We start from the raw sequence: 24,193 nt of genomic DNA, 5'->3' as shown, positions 1-24,193 counted from the left end.
CGCACTAAGCTGTCGTCGAAAAGCGTGACGTCACCACCACGCGTCGAAAACAGAAAGCTTTTTTTCCAGCGGTAAGCGCTTTTATTTGTCTAAATTCATATTATAGCCGCGTGCTATTAAAAGATAGTGTTTCCTTTATTGCTCCGCGTGTGAAAGATTTACAAAACGTGCTCGCTGAGTGTGAAAGTATTCAACCGCAGCTGTTGGTTAAAAAAAAAAAAAAAAGTGTTGATTCATCTCCGTTTGTATGAAGTCAGCGAGTCAAAAATGAAGAAATAAGCTTCGTTTATTAAAGTAAAGTAAAGCAGCCTGAAACGGAACAGCATTAGGTCGTAATGCAGGGGTTTAATACCAACCTCAGACAGCGGTGCTGCTTGTTAGTTAGCCGGCCAGAAGTTGTTTCTTCCACTTTCAGTGACACAACGAGAGCAGCTCGGATCAACTTCACCGGCTCGTTAAAAAGGCCATCGGTTAACATGGACGTTTGTTTTCCACAGTGCCAGCGAGGGTCTGACTGCAGTCTCTGAGGATGGTGAGTTGGACGTATGATGCGTTGTTATGATGGCAGATCATAAAACAAACCTCCGACTCGACTCGACTCGACGACATCGTCCAGAAGATGTCCCCCTCATCTGGTGTCTGGAGGAAGTCGGCTCAGACTGCGTCCCAACATGCTGCTCACATTTTAGCTGGAGATTACCGAGATTTTCAGTTCTTCAGTCCGTCATCAGTCATCGTCGTCTTACTGAACCAACAAATAGCTGTTTTCGTCCAGCAGAGAGAGTGAATGGTGCCCTCATGAGTTACCTACTGGGTGTTGACAGCAGCAAGAAAACTGCAGAGGGCTGTTCACCATAGAGTTGAAAAAGTTTAACAGTGATACACTGAAGGGTTTTATTAAAGCGTAAGGTCCCATTTTCCCATTAAAAAGTATAACATCCCTGTATGAGAACATTTGTGGTTTGTCCTCTTTTTGAATCAGAATCGCTCGAAGGTCTCTTGCCGATGTTTTGAAGTTAAATAGCTTCCTCTCTCTACGTTTTCCTTTCAGTCTCGTCGCTATGATTCACGAACAACCATCTTCTCACCAGAAGGTACGAACTGTTCAGTGATGAGTCTCGTGAGGCCGTGAGATGTTTCGACGTGGGAAAATGCTTCGTCTCTTCTTTTTGTTTGTTTTTCCACTCTTATTAAAGACGTTTCTCACCATCAATGTAACTTTAACGCGTTTAAATCTGGGATCGGGCGTCTTGGTTGTGAATTATTATTATTTGTTTTGCCTGTTAGTGCTTCCTTCCTCACAGTGACATCACTGTGTGTCATTTGCAGGGCGACTGTACCAGGTTGAGTACGCCATGGAGGCCATCGGTCACGCCGGCACCTGTCTGGGGATTTTAGCCAACGATGGAGTGCTGCTGGCGGCCGAGAGGAGGAACATCCACAAGCTGCTGGATGAAGTGTTTTTCTCCGAGAAAATCTACAAGCTGAATGAGTGAGTCACATCTCGCTTCGCTTCATCTGTCTCTTTTCATGGCATTAGTGAGCCGTGTGCAAATACACCACCTGGCAAATTGCATACTGTGTTGATTTTCTTTGAAGTGGAAAGTAAAGAAATCCTCGCCAGCAAGCAGATGGTAAAGAAACGCGTCTTTCTTCAAACAATAAATCTGCTGTTAGTTTTCAATTCAAGGGTTTGCGGTTTTATTTTAAAGGAGCCTCCTGTCCACCTTTCATCAACATACATTTTTAAATAATTGTAAATGTAGTGACAGATTTCTCCAGCAGCCTGTGACCTCACGACCCTACGTCTCTTCATCACCTCACAGAGACATGGCGTGCAGCGTGGCAGGAATCACATCCGACGCCAACGTCCTGACCAACGAGCTGCGGCTCATCGCACAGAGGTGAGTTATCAGCGAGGGTCCGTGTTGCCTTCACCCCCGCCCTCCCCCTTCACCCTCCCCTCCCCCGCCACTCCCGGGCGGGGCAAGATGCGAAAAGGATGGCGTGATGGCCTGTGTTGCTTTTGCAGGTACCTGCTTCAGTACCAGGAGCCGATCCCCTGCGAGCAGCTGGTCACAGCGCTGTGCGACATCAAGCAGGCCTACACCCAGTTTGGAGGTACAGAGCAGCACCACCCGCTTCTGTCTCAGCAGCAGGCCAGTCGGTTATCTACATACAGTGTGTGGTCTGCCTACCAAACTGCTGTGTGCAGTTCATTTGCTTAGCTGGCACGTTGCTGTGGAAGTAGATCCTCGTCTAGTTACCTGCAATTAATCCAGGAGACAAGTTAGTCGATATTTGGTCACAATCAGAATGAAGTATTTCAAATAGAAAGTGTGTTTGGAGAGTTGTTGGTGGATTGAGCTGCAGGTTGAGAAACACCATCATTTACCTCTTATGAATGCTTAGTGTCCTTTTTTTTTTTTTTTTTTTTCCAAACAGTGAGTGTTGAATAGATGTTCGTCAGTCGGAAGTTGGTCAAAATATAAATAATGATCATTAGTTTGGATTATTTGAGGAAATTGTTCTCTACTTTTACTACGTCATCCTTTCTTATCAACAACCATTTCAACTCAAATGAGTCTGAGTTAAAAGTAATGTGGTTTTAAAACTATGAAGAATTAAAACTTAAGTCGTATTTATATAGAAATCCATCAATCAATCAATCAATCAATCAATCAATAATTCAACATATAAAATGATTAACGGTGGAGTTCTGTCTTTGTACCCGGCCAAAAGAAATGAATATCAGCAGGCGCTTTGATAGCTGTAATTAATATGTCATATTAGAGCCCAAAAGTTGTCACACCTCAGCTGAGTCGGCGTGTTTGTCCTTGCAGGGAAGCGTCCGTTCGGGGTGTCGCTGCTCTACATGGGCTGGGACAAACACTACGGCTTCCAGCTCTACCAGAGCGACCCCAGCGGGAACTACGGCGGCTGGAAGGCCACCTGCATCGGAAACAACAGCGCTGTAAGTTTTACAGGAAAACAGTCATATTTGAGTTATCAAATCAGACCGAAGCTCTGGAGGCGAGGAAGTGACAGAACTGCTGTTCCACACTGAGACACAAGAGGGCGCAGCGGCGCAGAAGTTCTGGACACGACATCCATGACAAAGACCGGCTGCTCACAATAAACAGACTTGCTGTGGCCTACTTATTACTGACTCTTGGGGCAGCTGATTGTGTAACTCTCAATTCACGGTGGCTTTGCAAATCTCAGCGGGTCTCCACATGGCCGCACTCAAAGTATTGTGGGTAACAGAGCCTCCTCAGAGCTTTTGAGTGCACACTTTTGTTCACCGGAGGAACACACACCTGATGCCGACAGTGTCACCGCTGAACTCCACACAGGGAGCTGGTGTGAGATTTGACAGACTGAGATGGGCTGTATTTAAGTGTAAATGGCTGTGAAGGCCAATTTACATGTATTTTTGATGTGCTGTAAATTCTTTACTAACGAGAAGGATGGCGTTGTGACGGGAGTGATGTTCTTACTTGTGTACTCTGCCAGGCAGCCGTGTCGATGCTGAAGCAGGACTTCAAGGAGGGAGAGATGAGCCTCTCCTCTGCCCTCGCCCTCGCCGTTAAAGTCCTCAACAAAACCATGGACGTCAGCAAGCTGTCTGCAGAGAAAGGTGAGGGTTTGAATCCGCGGTGAGAGAAATGGGCAGAAACTGGTGGATTCAATAATAGGATTATCCGGAGCCGGGCGATACGGCGCTGAAGCAGTGTCACAATATCTCAGGGTATTTCTGCGAGAACGATATCCGTGACGATTATGACAAACTACTGAAAGATATTTCATTATTAATCTCAAGGACATAGAATTGCAATAAAATAAGCATTAAGAAGGAATATACCGTAACAAATATGAAACCGTAACTGAAACTCTTCCACACAACTGAAGTCGCTCCACTTTTAGGAACTAACTCTTCCCTCATTGAGCCGCTCTCAGTCATGGTTGTTGTTTCTCTGCGTAAGTTACACACATAACGTCCATCATACCGTTAAATGGAACGGTCAGCGTCAGAATATTACCATTGTCATGATATGACTTCTTTTTTTTTTTTAACTCATCTTGAAATTTATAACGATCGATACAGTATGACATTTATTACCAGAATCTAGATATTTTTGCAGCAATTGGGAAACTGGATCTCGGGATCACTTTTCTAATCCGGCGCCGAGATGGAGTTTTCTTTTTAAGGCCTGAAAACAAACAAATACTTTTTACTGTCAGAAATTGTCACAGCAAACGATTAAACGATACAGTAAATATAAAGTCAGACATCAGTTAATAAGGACAGACAAGTTATAACCGCACAAAGCAATATTTCACTTTCTTCCCGTTCTTCTGCTTTCAGTCGATCAAATCATCTATTGTAACGCTAATGAAGACTTGTGACCTGATCCCGCGTCGTTACTGTATGTTCTAAAAATCTTCAGCTCCCTGTTTCAGTTTTAAGGGCCACAGCTCAGCTCACAAAGTTAGCGACAAGCTGGTGAACATAACGGCTGAAGATCTAGATATTTTACTCAGAAGGTGGTAGAGACCAAAAATAGAGGAACTATTGAACTCGCATTCATCAGGAGAACCGAAACACAACTCAAAAGTGCTTGTTCTGCTTTCCAAGGAGCAAAACAAATGTCCACTGATGCTTTTTTTAAAGGTGTCTCTGCATTTTCTTTTTCCAGTCACCTGATATATCCTGATGTAGCTACTGTAAATAAATAGGGCCACTATGGGAGGGGACTGACTCTGGTTTATATGTATATTTAAGGGATTTCTTTAGAACAAAACTCAAGAGAAGGTCGTGTTCATCGTGAGCTGATGTTCACAAACATAAATGGGTCCATTTGTTGGTATTGGATAATACAAAGGCGAGGCGACAAGTCATGTGCCATAAGGATCAGGTGTTCCGCACCTGCTCGACCTGTTTTCATGGCGGTCAGAGCATTTGCTCTTGTGTGTCAACAAGAGCAAATGCAGATCAGATATCAGAGTCTGTCTCGACATGCACTGACAGCTGGTGACACTGCACTGTTTTTAAAAAAAAAAACCAATATGTAGACCTTATGCAACACGTTAAACTATGAATAAATCTAAATACAGTATCTTCCTCTGCAGAATGAAATGCCGCAATGAAAGCTCTGTTTTAAAAGCTTGTTGTTTTTTGGGGGGGTTTTAGTGGAGATCGCCACCCTGACCCGCAAGAACGGCAAAACCTGCATCAAGGTGCTGAAGCAGAAGGAGGTGGAGGGGCTGATCAAGAAGCACGAGGCCGAAGAGGCCAAAGCCGAGAAGGACAAGAAGGAGAAGGAACAGAAAGAGAAGGACAAGTAGCGACACCCGACCAACCTGTTGGAAGAAGAACGAATGTGTGTGTGTGTGTGTGTGTGTTTGCATGTGTTGTTTCTTAAAATAAAACTGAACAATTAATAATCCACTCATGGTTTCTTATTATTTCTTTATCATTATATATTCTTTATTCTTTGTCATTTTCATAGTGACTACATTTATAGATGTTTTGTGTTTAGTTATTCAAAAGGATAAGTTATTTACCTCGTCCTTTCATGATTTATGTGGATTTACAGTTGAAATCAATCTGGGATTAAAGCTACATGCGTCTCTAGGGCAACACAGACGGTCTTACTGTATTCTGCATGAATTACGTAATGCTTGAAATTGTTATGAAACAGGAGACAACAAGTACGCAAAGATGAAGACGTTCATGAGGACGCTGGGCGTTTTTCACTCCCAATTGTTTTACAGGAAGTCGGCTAACGTTCTATCGGGTGTTTCCTCCTGGTTCAGCTGAGTGAGGCTGAGAAGAGATGATCGAGGAGGACAGCGAGGGCTCTATGATCATTTATATGGCAATAACATTATTTCAATGCAGCTCTAGTCCATATTTTTTTATCATAACACTATCAAATGACAACGTGGAAGAGATCGCATGTAGTGATGGAAGCCACACAGAGTCCGTTTGAATGTGCAGCTCCCCTCGGCTCTGCGGACCTCAGTGGGTCTCGGCTCCTGTTTTTGCTGTTCAGCCGATCGACGTTGGAGTGCATCACACAGCTGTTTCCAGAGATAAAGCTACTGTACGCCACCTGCTCAGCACCAAGCAGAAGACAGGCGCCGTTAGTGACGACGTGGCGAACACAGTGCAGGATTTAAGGGCTGAAGAGGCAGATATGTCCATCAGGGGCTGGTGGAGACCAAAACCAGAGCTAAAAGAGGTCGAATATCAAGAGTTCCATTCGCAGACGGGACACAAACACGACTCCTGATGAACGATGATGTTGCCCCGGTGACTGCTGGACTTTTTAATTTTAGGTGTTAAAAGTTTTTGTAAAACTTAAAAAAAAAAAAAGTTGAGTGATTTGATCAAAAGCCTCAGACAGGCTCCTACGTTTGCATTTAGTTTGTGAAGTGCTGTTTCAAATGACAAGAACGAACACGAGATCAAAATATCTGCAATGTCAATGTCAAATGGGCAAACTTCTTGTTTTAGAAAAGTATATTTTCATGAGAGCGCTGGATGTGCAGCGGGGTTAAATGTTTCCTGAGGGGATTAGCTGCTCACTGGCTGCTTTTAACTCCGCTAAGTGGACGCTAGAAACCGAGATGCGAGGATATACGTAGGCAGTTTCTGAGAAATGTCGTGCTGAGTGATGCGGTAACCGCTTATCAGCCTCCATCTGACGTTAGTTTATGTAAACTCAACATAAGATTAAGGCCAGGAGCGGACTATCTGCCTCTTGTTTTTTAGTCCGGGGGGGGATTAGTGACACAGCTTCAGATTTTCCACACACCGCTGTGACATGATTGCTGATGTTGGTGGGGGATGAGCAGGAGCACCTGATGGGGTTGGGGGGGGGCCTTCAGACAGATGGACGAAATCATCGGACAGGAGCCCACACACATTTTGTTGGTTTCTGTAGCATCCCTGGCGGTAAATGATCAACTCTGACGGAATAATTAGATGTGTTCATTCATGGCTTTTGAGCTGTCGTCTTCTTTTGTTGGTTGTGACATATTTAGGAAACACAACAGTAAAACAAGACTTGGCGACATTTTAGAAAAAGCATTAACCGACCAGGAGACACAAATGTTGGAATGTAAAGAGATTTTGTGTTTGGCACCTGAGGGCCAGAGCAGCTTAACGCTCTGATCCCGGACTGAATCGCTTTTCTCCTTCAGGAGACCAAGGTTTAAAAACAGGCTGCTGCTGTATTAGAGAGGCCGATATAGAGCAGCTGAGTCCGTCCTGGCCCGGGCTCTGAAAATAGAATGCTAGATCAACTGACTTGGGAGCTTGTTGCCATCTCTGGCGAGTAGCCAGCGGTGAGCTGAGCTGGTTGGAGATTAGCTGCCTGAGTCAGCGATGGGCTGAAGCACAAGCTACCAACAACTACTGTTCATTGAACAAAAATACTTTCATCGCCTCAAATCAGCCTCATCTTTGCTGCTCTGCTTCCCGTGTCATCTTCTCTCAGTCTTGGTGTTGAATCTGAAGCCTTCAGTATGCTCCTCACTTTTCTAAGCCTGTGTTGCTGCCCGTGTTGATCTCTCTGCATGCGTTTGGCTGCAGAACAACAGTTCTTGTGTCAGAGATAAAAACTCACAGTTGCTCTCTAGACAAAGTTAAGTTTGGAGTTTAGCTCCGGGGCAAGGAAACATGTGACAACATACACACTGCTTATACACACAAAAGACAAATCCGGCATCACTTCAAGAGGAAAAGAAAACAGAACACACCTTTTAGTTAACAACTTTTATTGATCCCCACCAAAACCCCAAGACAAAAATTGGTATACAACTGTGGATTGTCACTTTATGGTTTCTAACTAATCACCGAGAACAAAAAAAATAAATCCCTAAACTATCACAATAAGCAATAGTGAAATATACATACGTAAAAATAGACCTCTGAAAAACTTCATTATTGACATTTCTGAACAGCTTATAGTCAGGGCTCAATCAGTAGCAATGAAGACTGGTGTGATCTGAACATGGGACACACTCCCATCACGTTGCTCTGAGGTGTTAACAGTAAGTATGGCCGACAACGGGAATGTAGGTTAATATTGCTTTACATACCAGCTAGCTTTTTCTAAACGGGATGATTTGAATCGACAGCAGACGGACTGGATTCTTTGGCGTTTTTTTTTTTGTCCAGAGTACAAGAAACCATAAAACTAAGAATGAAAAAAAAAAAAAACTCCACAGGAATCCTCCTGGGTTTTAACTCTACTTGCATATATATTCTAATCACCTGAAGAGCTCCCATTTGTACCCCGATGATGAGCTTATTTCCTCAGAGCGCAGGTCTGACTCCGCGTGGGGATGAAAAATGGGACACATTCGCTCAATAAGACTCGAGTAAAAAAAAATATATTTATATTAACATTGCACTCTCCTCTTTAGGCACAAAACACCCCCATTTCAACACTGGATCACTACAGGGCTGAGTGAGGCTCCAACTAGCCTCAGTTTCTGCCTCTCATGTATCCTCATTACATTTCAATCACACAGCGGATCAGTTTCAAGTTGCTCCGCTGTTTCCTAGATGGTAAGAAATAACTGTCTGTGCTAGGTTTGTATGATAAGCTGGGTTTGTCTTTGTTTTTATCACGGTGTAAAATTTATGGCCGTGGTCGATTTTGTAGGTCTGTGACTTGAACGTGATACTCGTGAAGCTCAAACTGGTGCTGCAGCTTCCCGATTCCATGGACCCGTGTAATTTATAATGAAAAATAACAAAGTGGAGCTTGTTGTTGTTTGAAACCCGGTCGTCTTACACTAACAACTTTTTCAGCTCATGACAAATTAAACTGCTTGTGTGCTTGTGTGTGTGCGTGTGTATATAAAGCAAAACAACAGCGAGGCTGGCCCTCCTCTTCAGCTCTTCAATTACTCACAGCGTCAGCTTGACAGGATCATGACTGTGCGGAGCAGAAGAGGCGTCGGCCTCACTGTTGCCGACATTCAACACGCACACCGTGTCTTCGCTTTGACCCGTCTGGAGAGACTAACGGCATATTTTTCACCAAATAAAACAAGGGGAGTGACTGGAATGATGCCTCGACATATTTCAGGAAGAAGAGGAAAGAAATGTTTACATGTGCTTTTAATGTTAAATGTAAAAGATCAGGCTTTCACCCATCTATAAAAAGAAAAACAATATTTTATTGACCATAGCACACCCCATAATACCCTATTTTGTTTTACCCTTAACAACACAACTTGTATGGTATACAGCATACAAAGTCTCTTCTTATAAAAGGTAGAAGCTGTCAGAGGAGAGATATGCTGAATTTTAATGTAAAACACCTCCTGAATGTCCAGCAAATGTTTGTCTTGTTTGTGACAACACAAACAAATAATGTGGCCAAAAGAGAAGGCAGATGGAAAAAAAAACCCCGAAATATCCACACGTGATGACTTAGTTCAAGCTGCGCCTCTCCGGGCTTCTCCAATCTGCAGTTATCTTCAGGGAAGAGGAAAAAAAGGGGGGAAGGCGGGCGGTGGCCGAGTCACACAGAAACCCTACCGCTCCCAAAAGCCCCCTTAAAAAAAACAATGTATATGGAGGGAGGGGAGGGCGGGAGAGGGAGGTGTCAGGACACGGTGGCAGTCACTCCTCATCTGAGCTGCTGTTGTCCAGAGAATAAGCCATGAAGGCCAGATCAGGCCGGGCTGGTACCATGGGGTGACCCGGCTTCACCACCTCAAAGCCCATGTAGTGGAACGTCTTGATGATGGACACTGGTGAGGAAACACGAGAGCGTTCAGTGCTTCTATAGTGAGATTATAACGGCACAACTTCTTATTAAAAAAACCAAAACTAAACCAGGACTGAAAAAGTTTCAGGTTTACTGCCACTCCAGGTTCTGGTCATTTGTTAAAGGGCAAACCTTTTCCCTTTTTAGCAAAATGTCCATGAGTACAACTAGAAGGTCGACATCAATGTATGACTACGATCAGACTGTCGGTCCAAATTAGATTTTTTTTTTTTTTACATCACAATGTGATCAGAATCCGATCCAGTTGGCAAACCTCGTTTTCGGTCGTATCCGCATTGGTTGCTATGGACCTTTCTCACGGCAGGTTTGTCCCAGCAGGTAAAGCACTCGTGTGTTAATGATGGCTGCATTCCATTTAGGATAGGTTCTGCTTTTTTGCATGCTGGTTCACGATCATCGCTAACTGGGACACTTAATGGAACGGCGGAGCCATAATGAATACAGCTGGAGCGTGTGACTGGCTCCCTCCACCGCCAAACTACCATGTTTCTACATGTGTGATGAACATATGAACTTTACATGTCATAGAAGTAAAACAAAACAAAACAAAAAAAATTCTAAAATGCAATTTGAATTGTATTTGTGGTCGGAGAACAGATTTAAAATCAAATTCGGATCTTGTGATTTTTTTTTTTTTTGCCGTTCAGACTTGCTACTTGGATTCTAATTAAACATGCGCATAAAGAGGATTTTTTTTTTAATTTTTTAATTTTTAATTTTAATTTTTTAAATTTCTTACTGACAGTTTGAACACAGTTTCAGAGCTGGAAGCAAAGGGTGGAAACAGCCTGACTGTCTCCAAAGTCCAAAAACGTCTGCTCTTTGTTGTGCAAACAATAAGCAAACAAGAAATAAAGAGCTTTTATGTTGGCGTGTTCTTTTGTTTTTCTTTCCAGAGAGCTGCCTCCAGTCTTCCTGCTCAGCAAACAGCCACCCGACAGCAGTCTCTCCACATTCCAGCTACGTATATGTAGAACATTATGTGAAAAAAAAATCCTTAGGATTGACTGCAGTTGAAACTCTCTGCATCTGCACATAAATATAAAACGGTTGACAGAAGCAAACCCTGCCTCAAAAACAGCAGCAGGGTTTTAAAAATAACAGGAGCTCTTACATCGATCCTCTCTGCTTTTCTGGAACCACAAGAAGACGTAGTTCACTTTGAGCTTCTCTTCTGCGAACTCGAGCAGAGCCGTTAACCTGAGGATGAGAACACACAGAGAGAGAGAGAGCGAGAGAGTCGGTGAAGGGGGGCTGATGACGCATTGAGTTTTTTTTTTTTTTTTTTTTACATAAGCGCTGCAACTTTACATAACAATGCAGCAGCAGCTGCAAAGCTGGCTGCTCATAGGACTGGCACTGCGCCTGCAGCAGGCAAGGTTACCCCGTCCTGGTATTGATTACAGCCAAACACGGAGCCAGGAAATGACAACAGAAACGTTTTAGCACCCTCTTTAACTTGTTTGGCCATTTCTGATACTGTGGAGGAATGGTCGATTCCTAACATGAGAAATGGCTGCTTTAGTTTTTGCACTCAGGCCAGGACTTAAAGAGAGGATCCAATAACAACAACAACATTAAAAAAAAAAAAAACGTACCATTCAGAAAGGATATGTTTCACTAATATACACTCTCGGATGCATGAATGGCCTACATCAGCTATTTGTGAATAAAGCCTGAATAAAAGCATTGCAAAGAGATGGAACCACCAGCACTGGAACAGGAATAACATGGTTTGTTCAGCCTACTGAACATTTCCACATCCCTAAATCCATTAGTACAACAGATTCATGTCATACTCACAACTCTGCTGTTCAGCATTTCTCTTTCAGTCACTTCTGAATTCAAGTCATTTCTGCTCTACTTTATGTGTGATGTCAGTTAATCTCTACTGGGTGTGGGAAAGTTGTGACTGGAAGGTTTTTAATGTGAAACATTAGGGCAGAAAGTGTTACATTTCACTGAGGGGAAGTTAACCGGGCTCCAAAAACTACAAAACAGAGGCGACTGTAAATAATGAGTGTATAAAAAGTGCTGTTTGTATTACGAGGACACGGGGAGGTAGTTATAACATGACCAGTGTTGTACATATGGACATCGTGCTGTGGCAACATTCATTATACCAAGAAAACACATCAACACGGGGAGAGTTTAGAGTTTACAACAACAGCAGATCAAAACTAAGAATAAATCAGAAAACAGAAAGGCCTCTCGGTAAACGAAAATAATTTGTTTTGTTTTTTTTATAAAATTGAGTATATTAGAAATAAATGCATGTTTCTCCCATGAAGTTACTTCGGTTAAAGTCTGCCTCTGTCTTTTGAGGATTATGGTGTACTGTAAATGCAATCTGGTCGTAATTGAATGGCAATCTGGCGTTTTGGAGGAAACGCCCTCTCAGACTTACCCTTCCTTGCTCCCGTCCACCAGCGGCCCGGCAGGAATCTCCAGGAAGAGGCTGTCTTCTGATAGAGCCGTATCCCAGAAGGCCGAGCGGCGCTCACTCAGCTGGTAGTGGAAGCGGAGAATAGAGGGGTTCCCACTCACCGGAGTGGCCTGCGTCACTGTTAACTTGTCATCCTGGAGTCACACGGGGCGAGAGAGAGAGAGAGAGAGAGAGAGAGAGAGAGAGAGATGACGGGAAAGCAACAGGTTTAGATGAAAAGCTTTTCAGAATAAGATGCTAAGATGTACAAAACTTTAACAATATCATATACTGGATAGCAGCGCACATGTAAACAGTCACTTAGTTGTGAATTATGATGCTTTTCCATTAGAATCAGATTATATCTTCAGCCACTACATCACTGGGCACCTTAAACTTTCAAAATCAGATCATGAAAAATGAAATAATGAAGCTGAAGACCTTTTTTTTTTTTTTACTACTTTTCTTCTGAGAGCACTTCTGGAGTGAAGTGAGTGAAAGAGGAAGTGGTTGTGGCCACATGTTGATAGCAGACAGACTGTGTACAGTACCAGATTAGGGGGCGGGGTGGGGGTCTAACAAACCCCCTCCGTCTTCTTCATGATCCTGACAAGCGTGTGGTGTTTTCAGATATATTTCAGACGGAGACAGACAGAAGACATTTTTCACACACCAGTGTGAGGTCGACCTTTTACTTCCATTAGTGCTGCGGTGGTTGCCATGTTTATAATGGTCCGCTGCCTTGTTGTGTTGGCCGTGAACACTGAGCTGTGTGACAGTGTGACTGCTGAGGCAGTTATTTTGCCAATGCGTGATATCATCCAGCAGTCTAAAAAGTAAATAAAAGTCTTTGAGAGTGTATTTAACATCTTGTGTTCAGAGTTGTGACCAAATCTGCTGAACTGATGAAGGCAGAAAGGACTTCTTTCTCACTGAGGACAGATGAGAAAGTTAATATGACAGTTGTGACGGATCTGTCTGATCCTAAATCTCTAATCCCCCTCCGGGACAGTCAGTCACATGTCTGGGGTGAACTTGATGCACATTTAAATCAGAGGAGGACAAACAGTGTGTGTGTGTGTGTGTGTGTGTTGCTTGAAATACACTGATAATAAAATAAAAGACAAAAAGGTTCAATTCCAGATGTCCTGTCTGGTGCTTCAACCTTTCAATCCCAACATAACTAAATGATTGACATCATATTTGAAAATTTGAGCGTGCCAAGATGAAACCAGGTTAATGAAAGAGCTCTTGCATTAAATCCACTGCAGCTGCAGATGATGATGAGGAGGAGGCAGATTAAAAGCTTTTTTTTTTTTTTTAATCTTTAAAAAAAAAAAAAAAAAAAGGGGACTTTTCAAAACGAGGGTACAACTCGTTAGCAGGTTAGTCGCACTGAGGGATGAAGCACCTAACACAAAAATTACCTAAAACGCTTACAGTGAATTATATCATGTGCCGACTCTTTTCTTCTATTATTAACCTTTTAAAACCATTTAGCTTTTATCCCCCCCCCCAAAAAAAAACCAATCATCATCCGAAATGAAAACAAAGCCTTTAAAATACAATCAAGGACAAAGTCTGTTTTGTTAAAGTCCCATTTGAAATGGAACCTTATTTACATGTACAGGGAATGTGCTGATGGTTTTGCTTCTTAACAAAATAGTGAAGGTGCCATTTATGAGCCTGATGTTTGCATGTAAACACATCACCATCCATGTTCCCACTGGTGGACAGCAGCACTTTGCATTATGGCTTCAGATGCTGTGTGATTAAAAGTTTGGTTGCATTTGCAAACGTGACCAGGAAGCTTCCATGCCGGACTGTAGCTCTTTGTGTGTGTGTGTGTGTGTGTGTGTGTGTGTGTGTGTGTGTGTGTGTGTGTGTGTGTGTGTGTGTGTGTGTGTGTGTGTGTGTGTGTGTGTGTGTGAAGTGTGTGTGTGACAGTGTGTGTGTGTGTCTGAGGGATGGAGCTGGACATGAGGGAACCCGCTAACCAGGAACTGCAGGGAGGAAGAGAAACTAGTTATGGTTTCAGATCGTCTCGCTGACTCTCATCTTCTGTTGTGTACAAACACATCTCTCGTTTTCTGGCAATCTTCTCAAAAGTCCGTATGACAGCGCCTCGAAAAACACTAACTCTGCGCTGCGGTGATTACAGCGGTGACAACACTTACAGAGAAAAATGATGTGGAAAACCTATAAAGCACCGAATCAAAAATGAAATACAGTTCTTCCGGATGTTTCACAAAAGGATGTTTCCTGCACTTCACTTGCCAAACTAAGCTGTATGGAAACTGTTGCTGTTGGAGGCATCATTTTTTTTTTTAACCATTTGAGATTGTAATCAAAATGGATGCAGATTATTTTCTGGCGATTTCTTATTAATAATTTCAGTTTGAAATATTCAAAAAATTTGCTAGACAAATGTTTTATGTAAACAGAATGTGTTTACAACAAACTTCAGCCGTCATCAAACAGACAGAAGTGAAACACTGCTGAAACCTCTCAGCTTGTTGACACGCACACACACACACACACACACACACACACACACACACACACACACACACACACACACACACACACACACACACACACACACACACTTCTTTAAGCGCGCCCCTGTAATTAGCAAATATAAAGCACCTGTGGAAACATGCTGCACCTCCAAACATGGACAGAGGGATTTAGTATAATTATACTAACAAGCAAACAGCTCATTTGTTGGATCCCTTTACGAGATCTGCAGTTTGTCCAAACATCGATTCGAACATGAAACAAAGTGCGTTTAACATTATGTGCGCCTCAAACTTAAAGGAATGTGGCAGATAAATAAGAGGAAGTAGCACACTGAAAGTAACTCTGCGGTAATAAACCCATGATTCCCGTTCAGTCCAGTTCATCAGGTCTTTTTGGTTATATATAGATTTCAGGTTTTACCCAACCCTGTGACCACAATTTCTATAAATCTGAATCATAATGTATCAAACAAAGAACAAAGCCAACACCGTGTGACGTGTACGAGCTCTGCTAACTATTGAATTACTTGTTACGAAGTTTCAGCGCACCGCCTCTCCTCCACAGGCTGTTTGTTCGTGACACAAAATTAAAGCCTACGATTTATTGCTGCGTTCAAAGAGCTCCTGATGAGTTGTGCATGTGGAGGAGATGCATCATAAACAAGCACACGGTCTGTAAACACCTCTACAAATAGCTTCGCCCCTTCGCTCTCGGGAACACGCGTCTTCTGCGTTTTGAGTTACAGTCGTGGATCTCAAACCAGACAGCCGACGCGGCTGGAGACACGGGCCGGGACGCCGTGCACTTCGGATCCTCGTTTTGTAAAACTTTGGCCTTTAGATGGAAAAAGTATCCTTCGCTGCCTGGCTCGGTCCTGTACCATCTCGGAAACCTGACCCGTTTCCACAGTCCCCTGCCTGAAACTGCACCAGGTAGACCGACCCGGTCCGTGGGTGCATATAGACGCCGGTATATCCAGGTCAATGTGCCACAGAACACCATTGGCCCCGTGTTTCTGCTTTCTGCGAGAGACCGGAGCGGTGCCGCCGATCCCCTGCCGACCAGACGGGTAACCGGGCTTCGAGCCAAGAGAGTGAGCAGTGGAAAACAAAGGTCATTATGCCAGGCCCTGTTTACACTGCAGCTGCACGCACAGGACCCCCTGCATCATCACTTACTTCGTAGCTATGCAGACAGAATACTGTGAGAACTGATGCATTAAAAAGAGCACAGACCCTCGACTTCTCCTTGATCTTGTCAGATCCATTTACCAAAGTAACAAGGTCAGAGCTGCATTGGAGTAAATATTGGGGAGGAGGGGGGGTTGATGACATCTCATGGTGCTCCAACGTGGTGGGCATTTTCTGTTTTCTTACGTCTATAAGTTACAACGTGTCAGGTGACTAAAATGGAGAAAAAGTCCAATAATTCCCTCTAAAATGGAGTAGCATTAAATATATTATTTTAAGTATAAATCCCTTATGATTGTACTTAAGCACTGTCACATTCTTCGACTGACTTACTGTCAACATTCTGAATGTGAAAGATCGACTTAAAAAGTTCTTATATTAAAAGTGTCTGTCAGCCGCCTACGTCTTGTTATAAAATGTCCTCTGAATACAGGACAGTGCACCATTAAAAACAGTCCAAGCAGATGGGAGTTGCTTTTCATTTTTTCCCCACAGAACCAAACCCGATAGTTACAGTACCGGGAACAACAGGTAGACCGCAGATGGAGGAAGAGATAAGAACTCGGGCAGAGATGTCAAGACCTGCTTCTCTTTTTCCATCTTCCCTTTCAGATACAGAGAGTCTGTCCTTGATGGGAATGCCAGCTTGTTTTGAAAGGCAACACTCTGGTCCTCTGACATTTCAGCCACTCTCCAAGCAACCCTCCCCTTCCTCCTGTCCCATGATGCCACTCCAGCAGCCTTTAGCCCTCCAATAGGTCACGAGGTCACCCTAAAAACAGAATGCGGGTTACATTTTAAAGGACGTAGAGCGGCACGTAGGCCGAGTCTGGGCAGGATTAATATGTTGGTGAGGATTTAATCATCGGTGTGTTGCAGTGAGACTCAAAGATGCCAAGTGCGTCATCGTTCCTTCCAGACAGGAGGGGTAAGGGCATGTGTGTGTCTGCAAGTGAAATTCTTTTCACTTGCTTTTAAGGATGGACACATCCACTGCCAGTTCGTCTTCCTTAGCCGGGAGTTGTTATGAGAACTGATTTAGGTGAATTGTTTCGGGGCGGGAGGGGGGGGGGGGGATGAATGGCCTGCATTGGCTGGCTGCTGAGGCAGAGTTTGGCCAAAAGCCAAAAAACACACAACTCAAACCAAAACAGGAAGTGCTCTGGCAAGTCCTCCTGGAAGACAGAGACACACCAAACCAACTTCTGACACTGTAATTACCAGCTTAGTAATGGAAAAAAGACGTAGCTCAAACCCTGCCTGTGAACATAAACAAGCTTATTGGCCCCCCCCAAAACAAAAGGCATTGAGGTTTAACACATAAACAACAAGTAGCTGTACGCGAGCAAGGAAGGAAGTAAACGGGAGAGTCCTCGGACCTCCGCTGACCTCTGGAAGTTTGGGCGAGCAACGTGTCGGAAAAGATGTCGAGACAGAAACAGGAAATGCACATGTGCTCTGAACCCCGAGCGCGACGGGACGCATTCCTAACAAACCACGTTGCTCCGACCCAAACTCTGGCTGTTCCTTTTGTTGCTCTACAAGTTTTTATTCAGGATCAACATTGACCCTGCAGATTTTCTCCAAAGAGTCGACCAAGATACATCCGACTTTAGTTTATCGCAGATAAATTGGTATTCATGCTTCGGGGCAGAGATTACAGAACATAAATGCTCAGTATGTGTTTGAAGATCATTTTAAATCAGGGTCACAGTTTGTCAAGCGGAGATCAGTCAAGTGATGAGTTTTTTTTTTTTCCTCAAAATGTACAATGTGCCTGTCAGCGTTTACATTAAAGGTCTACGGTCACGCGGTGATACTGTGCCCGGGCAGAGCTGCGTTTGGAGCCGATATGTTTACCGTGGTCACCGCCCCGGTGTTAAAATGTCAGCATTACAAGGAGTACAAGAACGTCCTCAGGTTCCCGAGTATTAATATTGCAGGACATAAACTAAAGTAAATCCAGCAATCTGTGCAAAGAGGCAGCACTTTCAAGATCACCACTGAAACAGAGATTTGCTCCAACCAATAAACCGGCTATAGTTTGAGTGAAATCTCACACCAGCACTGTTTTTATTCCGCACAGGCACACCTTGGATCGCCTGTGGCAAAAACATTTGATGACAAATACAACACAAAACTCGAGGGATGAGCCCGGACAGCAGAGTGATGCGTCTACATGTCTGGTGCCTGATGTGAAAACATTAGCTTTGGCAAGAAACGACGTCACCGTGTTTATGTAACAGCGAAGAGGGCGTGTCGGGCACAAAACTATGTGTGGTGGCGTTGGTGCTTCGGATGGTGCACCGCATCCGGTGTCTGGCATTCTGCCGGTATTTCGGCGGATGACGCCGGCAGCTGCTCAGACGGCCGTTTGCGTTCACTGCAGAATAGATATAGAAAGTGAATCTGTCGTATCAGGCCCGCGCAGCCGAAGCAAATCTCATCAAAGAGGTAAACGGTGCCAGCAGGCTGACAGAAGAAATAACAGCTTTATTAGAGCGCTACAACAAAAACATGTACTTTTCTTCGCGTGCCCGAACTTCGTCACCTTTTGATTGTATAATAAACTGATCGAAACCGAGCAAACGGGGATTTATCCGACCTCCTAAAAATCGAGAGCCTTAAAATATCTTGTTTTGTCCGGCCAACAGTGCAAAACTTGTTAGCTTGACAACGTTTGTGTGACTTCACCAAATCATCGCGTCCGAGAGGTGGAAATGAGAAAACGATGGAAGGTTTCCTTTAGAAAAGACTTAACTAATCAATTATCAAAAAAAGCCGTTTTCCCTAACTGATTGATTGACTGATCATTTCAGCTCGAAAGTGCTCAAAAACAATTCATTTGTACGTCAACTTGGGCTTCAGTGAACAGTGATGTTTGTATCACAGGCCGGCCTGCAGATGACTCAGAAACAGCTGGAGGTGATAAGTCCACGTCAGATGAAACTTCGCACATGTTCATGTTTTGGTTTCGTTATGAGAAAATTCAACAGAACTCTCTGATCCCGAACCGTCCAGCGACCACTGAAGACACAATCTGCCAGTCAATTAAAAGGTCACTCGGGTAGCTGTGGTTAAATAATCCATCTGTTTCTGAGTGGATGTACCCCCCCCCCCCCCCGGTCTCTCCCCATATGCCGATCCCATCGACGCTTGAGAAGTGAACGAGTCGAAGGGACGGCGTTATGCAACCTGCCCGATGTAGGCCAGCTGATGCCTTCAGCTGACAGGGCCATAGCAGTCAGAGAGCTAATATAGTCACTGCTCCGGCTCACAGCATCAATAGACCTCTCCCTCTCCCCTCTCCCCTCTCTGTGTGCAGGATGATAAACCCACAGGAGGACAAAAACAAGGCTGATGCCTCTGCTCGACTGCGGTGGCAGACCAAGCTGCAGTTTAACCAGGCAGATGCTCCAAAAAAAAAAACAAGTCATCTTCGGTCAAATGTTTATCTTGGGGTTTCGCATCCCATCAGTTCTTACAGAGAAAAATAAGCAAGTGCTGCGTAATAAAAGACATTTTACTACCGCAGCGACACCAAACCTCTTAAAAGGCTACTGTGGTGATGCAATATGAGGAACATCCGGTGCAAAATACAACACCGTCAGTCACTGTACGGTCACTACAAAATCTCTACAATAGTACAAAACAATTCAGTACAGTATGCGTGACTAATAAATGTGTTGATATGTTGGTGGATTTTAGTTCAACTCAGGTCAAGCAATATCAGCGTGTTGGCTTATGAACAACAAATTGTAGTGCAGAGAAGCCAGAGAGACGTTTAAGGTCACATGGAAACGGTGTCTCCATTACACATCTCGCCCACCAGAGAGCACTGACAACTTTATTTCTTAACTGTAAAATAGCTGGTTCCAATTATTTCACAAGCAGGGACCCTTCTCAAAAAAATAAAATAAATGGGGTATGTATTTATGAAAAAATAATAAATACTATCCAACATATCATTACGAGATTTCTTTCAGCTTTCCAACACAGATCAGATTTTGCCAATAAAATCTGGTATCCGGGCAACACTTATGAGACTTTGTGACTCAATTTGCAGCGGTATGAAAAAAGAAAGTGATTCATCCAAAGCATTCAATGACCTGGAGCGCTCACGTTTGACATTTTTGCTCAATAAATGGCTTTCATGACTGACTGATGACTTTCTGTCCATCAAATCATCCACTAGTCAATTATTCATTTCTGCACAAGTGCTAAAAAGTGCACTTTTACAGTTCGTCGTGAATTCAATATGAATTAATTTCTTTAAAAGCAACAAAAAAAAAGGTAAATTTACCAACAGAAAATTAAAGACATTTTCTTCTCCAATTGAGAATATGTTATTTGTCTGTAATCCATATCTTTGCTCTCACAAACAAAGAACCTTCGGGGCTTAGACTGGTATTTAAACAAAACAAACAATGCAAAGAAGTTTCTTTCTACCTGTAGTAGGCACTTTATAGCCCAAATGATTAGTCGGTTAAAAGATGCATCGGCAGATGAACAGGCGGAGACCGACATCTCTGCAGTATTTGGGTAAACAAGAAGCAGCTTGCAGAATCCCGGAAGAAACTAAAAAAAAGTGGTCTGAAGAGCTTCAATGGCTTCAAAAAGCTTCACATCCACCCAGAAAACAGGTTATATTTTATTACATTATAGTCAATACTATTTATAGCCTACATGTTTAAGAATTCATTTGCAGTCTTCACAAGGACACTGAATGCTTTACACTGACAAGATTGTCTGAACTTGTCCACAGCATCCAACGGTGTATAAATAAAGGCAGTAAAATAACAACAAACAGTGTTTTATAGCTTACTGTCCGTCTGCAAACATGAAACTATCAGCTCTTGTGGCGTCATGTGTTTACAGCTGTAGTTATTATCTCTCACTGTACCAGTTCCCCCTTTTTTTTTTCCTTCTTCTTCTCACCGCTATGTTTCCCTGTTACTTTGCAAGTCAAACTACTTTAAGCAGCTTAACATTTCTAAAGTTGACCGACTGAAGTCAACAAACAAGACCACCTGACTCCAGCAGCAGCAGCCGCCGTCTGTTTTCAGAGTTTCCAGCCAGATACGAACATCCTCCTACCTTTCCTCGGTGTTCAGCATGACAGCTTCGAGGAAACACGGCTCTTGACGTCCTTTTGAACAACCAAAAGAATTACTATTTAACAAAACTTCCACAGATATGTTCACCATCCGTAAATGAAAACGATACCAGGTTTTGGTTCAAGTCTTCGGTGCGACTGTCTGTGGAAGCGAGCGACTTTCACCGTGAACGCACCACGCTGCAGCAGCGGATTTCTGCGCTTCTCCCTGACAAGACGGGGATTTATAGCTGCAGCAGCACGGCATTATGGGTAATCCACCTCAGGCGATTTTTTTTTTTTTTTTTTTTTTTTTTTTTCCCTTCTTCAGGAAAAAGACAAAGTAAACAAACTGAAAATAAACGAATTAAAACTTACACACTATAAAAGTAATCACATTAAACATGTTATGACTTTTTATAACATGTGCTGTCACTTTTTACACTTTTTAATTACTGTACAATTCCATTAAGTGTTTTTCTTTTGCAAAACAGTGCAATAACCCGCAATGTGAGTTTAAGGGGTAAATAAAACAAACAACAACAACAAAAGGTTTCATCAGTTGAAACAATCATATAATTTACATTGTAGTCAGAGTTTTTTTTTTTGCTTTAAAATAAAGATTTTTGTTGCAAAATGTATTTCTGTGAAGGTGAAATTTGATAAACCAAAACATTTCTAGCTTATATATTACTGTTTTTCTGAACTGCAGAAACAAACAAATAAACAAAAAGCATGCCTTTGAATTATAATGACAAAATTACAACACAAATTCTCTCTAAAATCTATCAGTATGAGCTATCATATCAGCTCCAAAGTGTACGGTTGTACATAGGTTAATTTTAACCAGTATGTGCTTCTGAAGAAAATGATGCAGCCCACTTTATACTGGACACCTGCTTTGAAAGCAAATTATCACAGGTTACACTACATTAGATTTAGCTGCCTGTGCAAAATAGGGGCCAGCAAAACAAAATGCATAATATTTGAAATGGTTTTCAAAGGTGGTGGTGTTTCTACTTTTACTTAAGCTTACGTTGTGGATACTTCTTTCTTCTTTATTTTTTGTTGTTGCTGTTGTTGTTTTTTTCTGAATCCGTGCTTACCAGGATTATTTTATTTGGGGCCTCATTGATGTTTTCTGCTTTGCACTGAAATGTATTCATGAGATAAACAACTGAAAATACTCAGGTTTTTACTAAGAGTATTATCTTACAGTGTCACAGTTTCCATGGTAACACTGGTTTGACTTGTTTTTGTAAGCAGCGGCTGCTGTTGGTACTTTTGCGGTGTGATTGCAAAAGATGTCTGGTAAAAATTGGAGAAGAGGGAGGCCCAGTCAGAGTGGAGAAACTTGTGTCGCAAGATTAATACAGGAAAGACTAAAGTTGCTGACAAGATATCATCCAAAAATACAGTACTGTCACGTCTCAAGCAATGATTGTGGGTAGATAAAAGCTTTAGGTCCAGAGTGGGCAGAGCTACATGGTACAGTGGGATAAAGGGAAGATACTCTGGTTCATCAGGGCTCCAGATCTCTGGAGCTGTTTTTTAAGGTGGCACCCACCCATCATTGGCTGAGATAAAGACCCTGACAAGTACTTCACAGATGTACATTATGGCTGACTTTGACCTCTGACCCATCAGAAGAAAAACCTATGTAGGAGGAAAGAGTTGTACAAACAAGTTGAAATCAGCCCCTACAAGTGGCCATAAAGTTCTCGACACTTCTCTCTTTAAAAAGTGTCCATCTGTCCCTCACAGTGGTCCGCTTGGCTTAGACCCTGAGTGTCAGACCTTCTGAACATAGTTATGTAAGGAGGAATGGAAAAGAGCCCCTGTGCCAAACAGATTACGAGATCAGTAACAAGATAGCAGCCGGGCTACTTGATCCTGGCACACCACACCGTTAATGTTGGAGGTCGAGCTTGCCTGGTTAAGCAGAGGACATGGGGGTCACTGCTGCCTGCCAGCCAGCATGGAGCAGCTCCTTAGTGATGTAACGGTGTGTGAAACTCACTGAGGGAACCAGGTACCTGATGGACATAGTATCCAGAACATTTAGGTTTATTGGTAGAATAACATTATTTCGTAGTCTCCCAATTTTCTCAATAAACATGCCAAAAAATGTACACGAAATCTGAATATCATGAAAGTCTGAATCAAACTGAGTTGGAAGACACTTACACTGCATAATCCACATCCCAAATACAACCTATCTCTCTATGAGCTACTAATGAAGGACAATGTTTGTTTCCAGGAGTTGCCACCTCAGAGCGCATCATGAGAGGAGACACTGTCCAAAAACAATTATGCAAGGATGAGAGCCTAACAAAGAAGTCTTAAAGGGATGAATGAATTGGATTTGGGAGAGGATGTATCATTCATTGAGCTCACGGTGGTATTTTATAAAGAAGACAAAAAAGGTCTTGTGTTAATATGTTTTTACAGTAATATCCGTAAACAATAGTGGTATTTTCTTAACCTTTCTAAAAGCTGAGCAAAGAAACGGCAAAGCCACGTGTCAAGCTGCGCCCTTCAAACAGGACAACTGTTCTGTTGCTCCACCTTCACTTAAATGAAAATACGGCCTTTGTGCAGAAAATTCTAAATGTAATTTCGGTGAATTTCCAAATTGATTCAGTTTTATTACCACTACATTAATGACATTCAATTTATTTTCGTCCTATGAAGACAAAAAACATCATTATAATACAAATTTGAATAATAAAACTTTGCAACATAGCAGTCAATACAAAACTTTGATGTCAGTAATAGTCACGCTCATTAGCACGTTCCCACGGTAATGAGACAAGTAAACCGGCACCTTATTTCTGCTTCAGGAGTCTGTCAGACGTTTTCATTTCAGTCGCACTGAAACAGCCAACAAATGCTGCAGCTCAGGTCAAATTCTTGGCCTCATTATTTGTAATGCAAAGAAATGTGCAGAGATGTTGTTTCCCTGCCCTGTTTGTGTCGTTCTCTGTCTCAAACACTGGTGGCCTGCTGCTGTTTCCACACGAAGAGCTTAGAAACTGTGGAACTTGGTTTGGGAACGTGGCAGAATAATAAGACACGTAGCTGTGTGCTACAATTTCATTTAAATGTACTGCGTGAAAGTGAAAAAACCTCAGTACAGATT

The 24,193-nt window shown here is 42.8% G+C and overlaps 2 protein-coding genes across 2 annotated transcripts; one reads left to right on the top strand and one right to left on the bottom strand.

The window, feature by feature from the left end:
• Positions 1 to 433: 433 nt before the first annotated feature.
• psma4 (proteasome 20S subunit alpha 4) lies at positions 434 to 5,452 on the top strand. Its single transcript, XM_069695391.1, has 8 exons — positions 434 to 532; positions 1,052 to 1,094; positions 1,330 to 1,492; positions 1,827 to 1,904; positions 2,033 to 2,121; positions 2,844 to 2,974; positions 3,517 to 3,640; positions 5,195 to 5,452. Exons 1-8 carry the CDS (start codon positions 530 to 532, stop codon positions 5,347 to 5,349), a joined length of 786 nt encoding a protein of 261 aa, XP_069551492.1. The 5' UTR covers positions 434 to 529; the 3' UTR covers positions 5,350 to 5,452.
• A 3,181-nt stretch (positions 5,453 to 8,633) lies between these two features.
• oaz2a (ornithine decarboxylase antizyme 2a) lies at positions 8,634 to 21,263 on the bottom strand. The gene is given in 5 exon segments (XM_069695490.1): positions 8,634 to 9,780; positions 10,933 to 11,018; positions 12,226 to 12,419; positions 14,189 to 14,246; positions 21,054 to 21,263. Coding segments are annotated over 5 exon segments (579 nt in total). The 5' UTR covers positions 21,164 to 21,263; the 3' UTR covers positions 8,634 to 9,649.
• Between the last annotated feature and the right edge of the window lie 2,930 nt (positions 21,264 to 24,193).

Source organism: Brachyistius frenatus, unplaced genomic scaffold (assembly GCF_029030835.1).
Source record: "Brachyistius frenatus isolate BFR_SWC_R1_liver_20210118 unplaced genomic scaffold, ASM2903083v1 Contig_19, whole genome shotgun sequence".
In the NCBI taxonomy this organism is placed as follows: domain Eukaryota; kingdom Metazoa; phylum Chordata; class Actinopteri; family Embiotocidae; genus Brachyistius; species Brachyistius frenatus.
This window is presented reverse-complemented; position numbering and strand designations above follow the sequence as displayed.

What these genes read in the sequence shown, in the direction of transcription:
- psma4 (XM_069695391.1), top strand. An exon ending in AAAATCTACAAGCTGAATGA is followed by an intron (nt 1,493 to 1,826) that starts GTGAGTCACATC and finishes ATCACCTCACAG; the next exon opens with AGACATGGCGTGCAGCGTGG. An exon ending in GGCCTACACCCAGTTTGGAG is followed by an intron (nt 2,122 to 2,843) that starts GTACAGAGCAGC and finishes TTGTCCTTGCAG; the next exon opens with GGAAGCGTCCGTTCGGGGTG.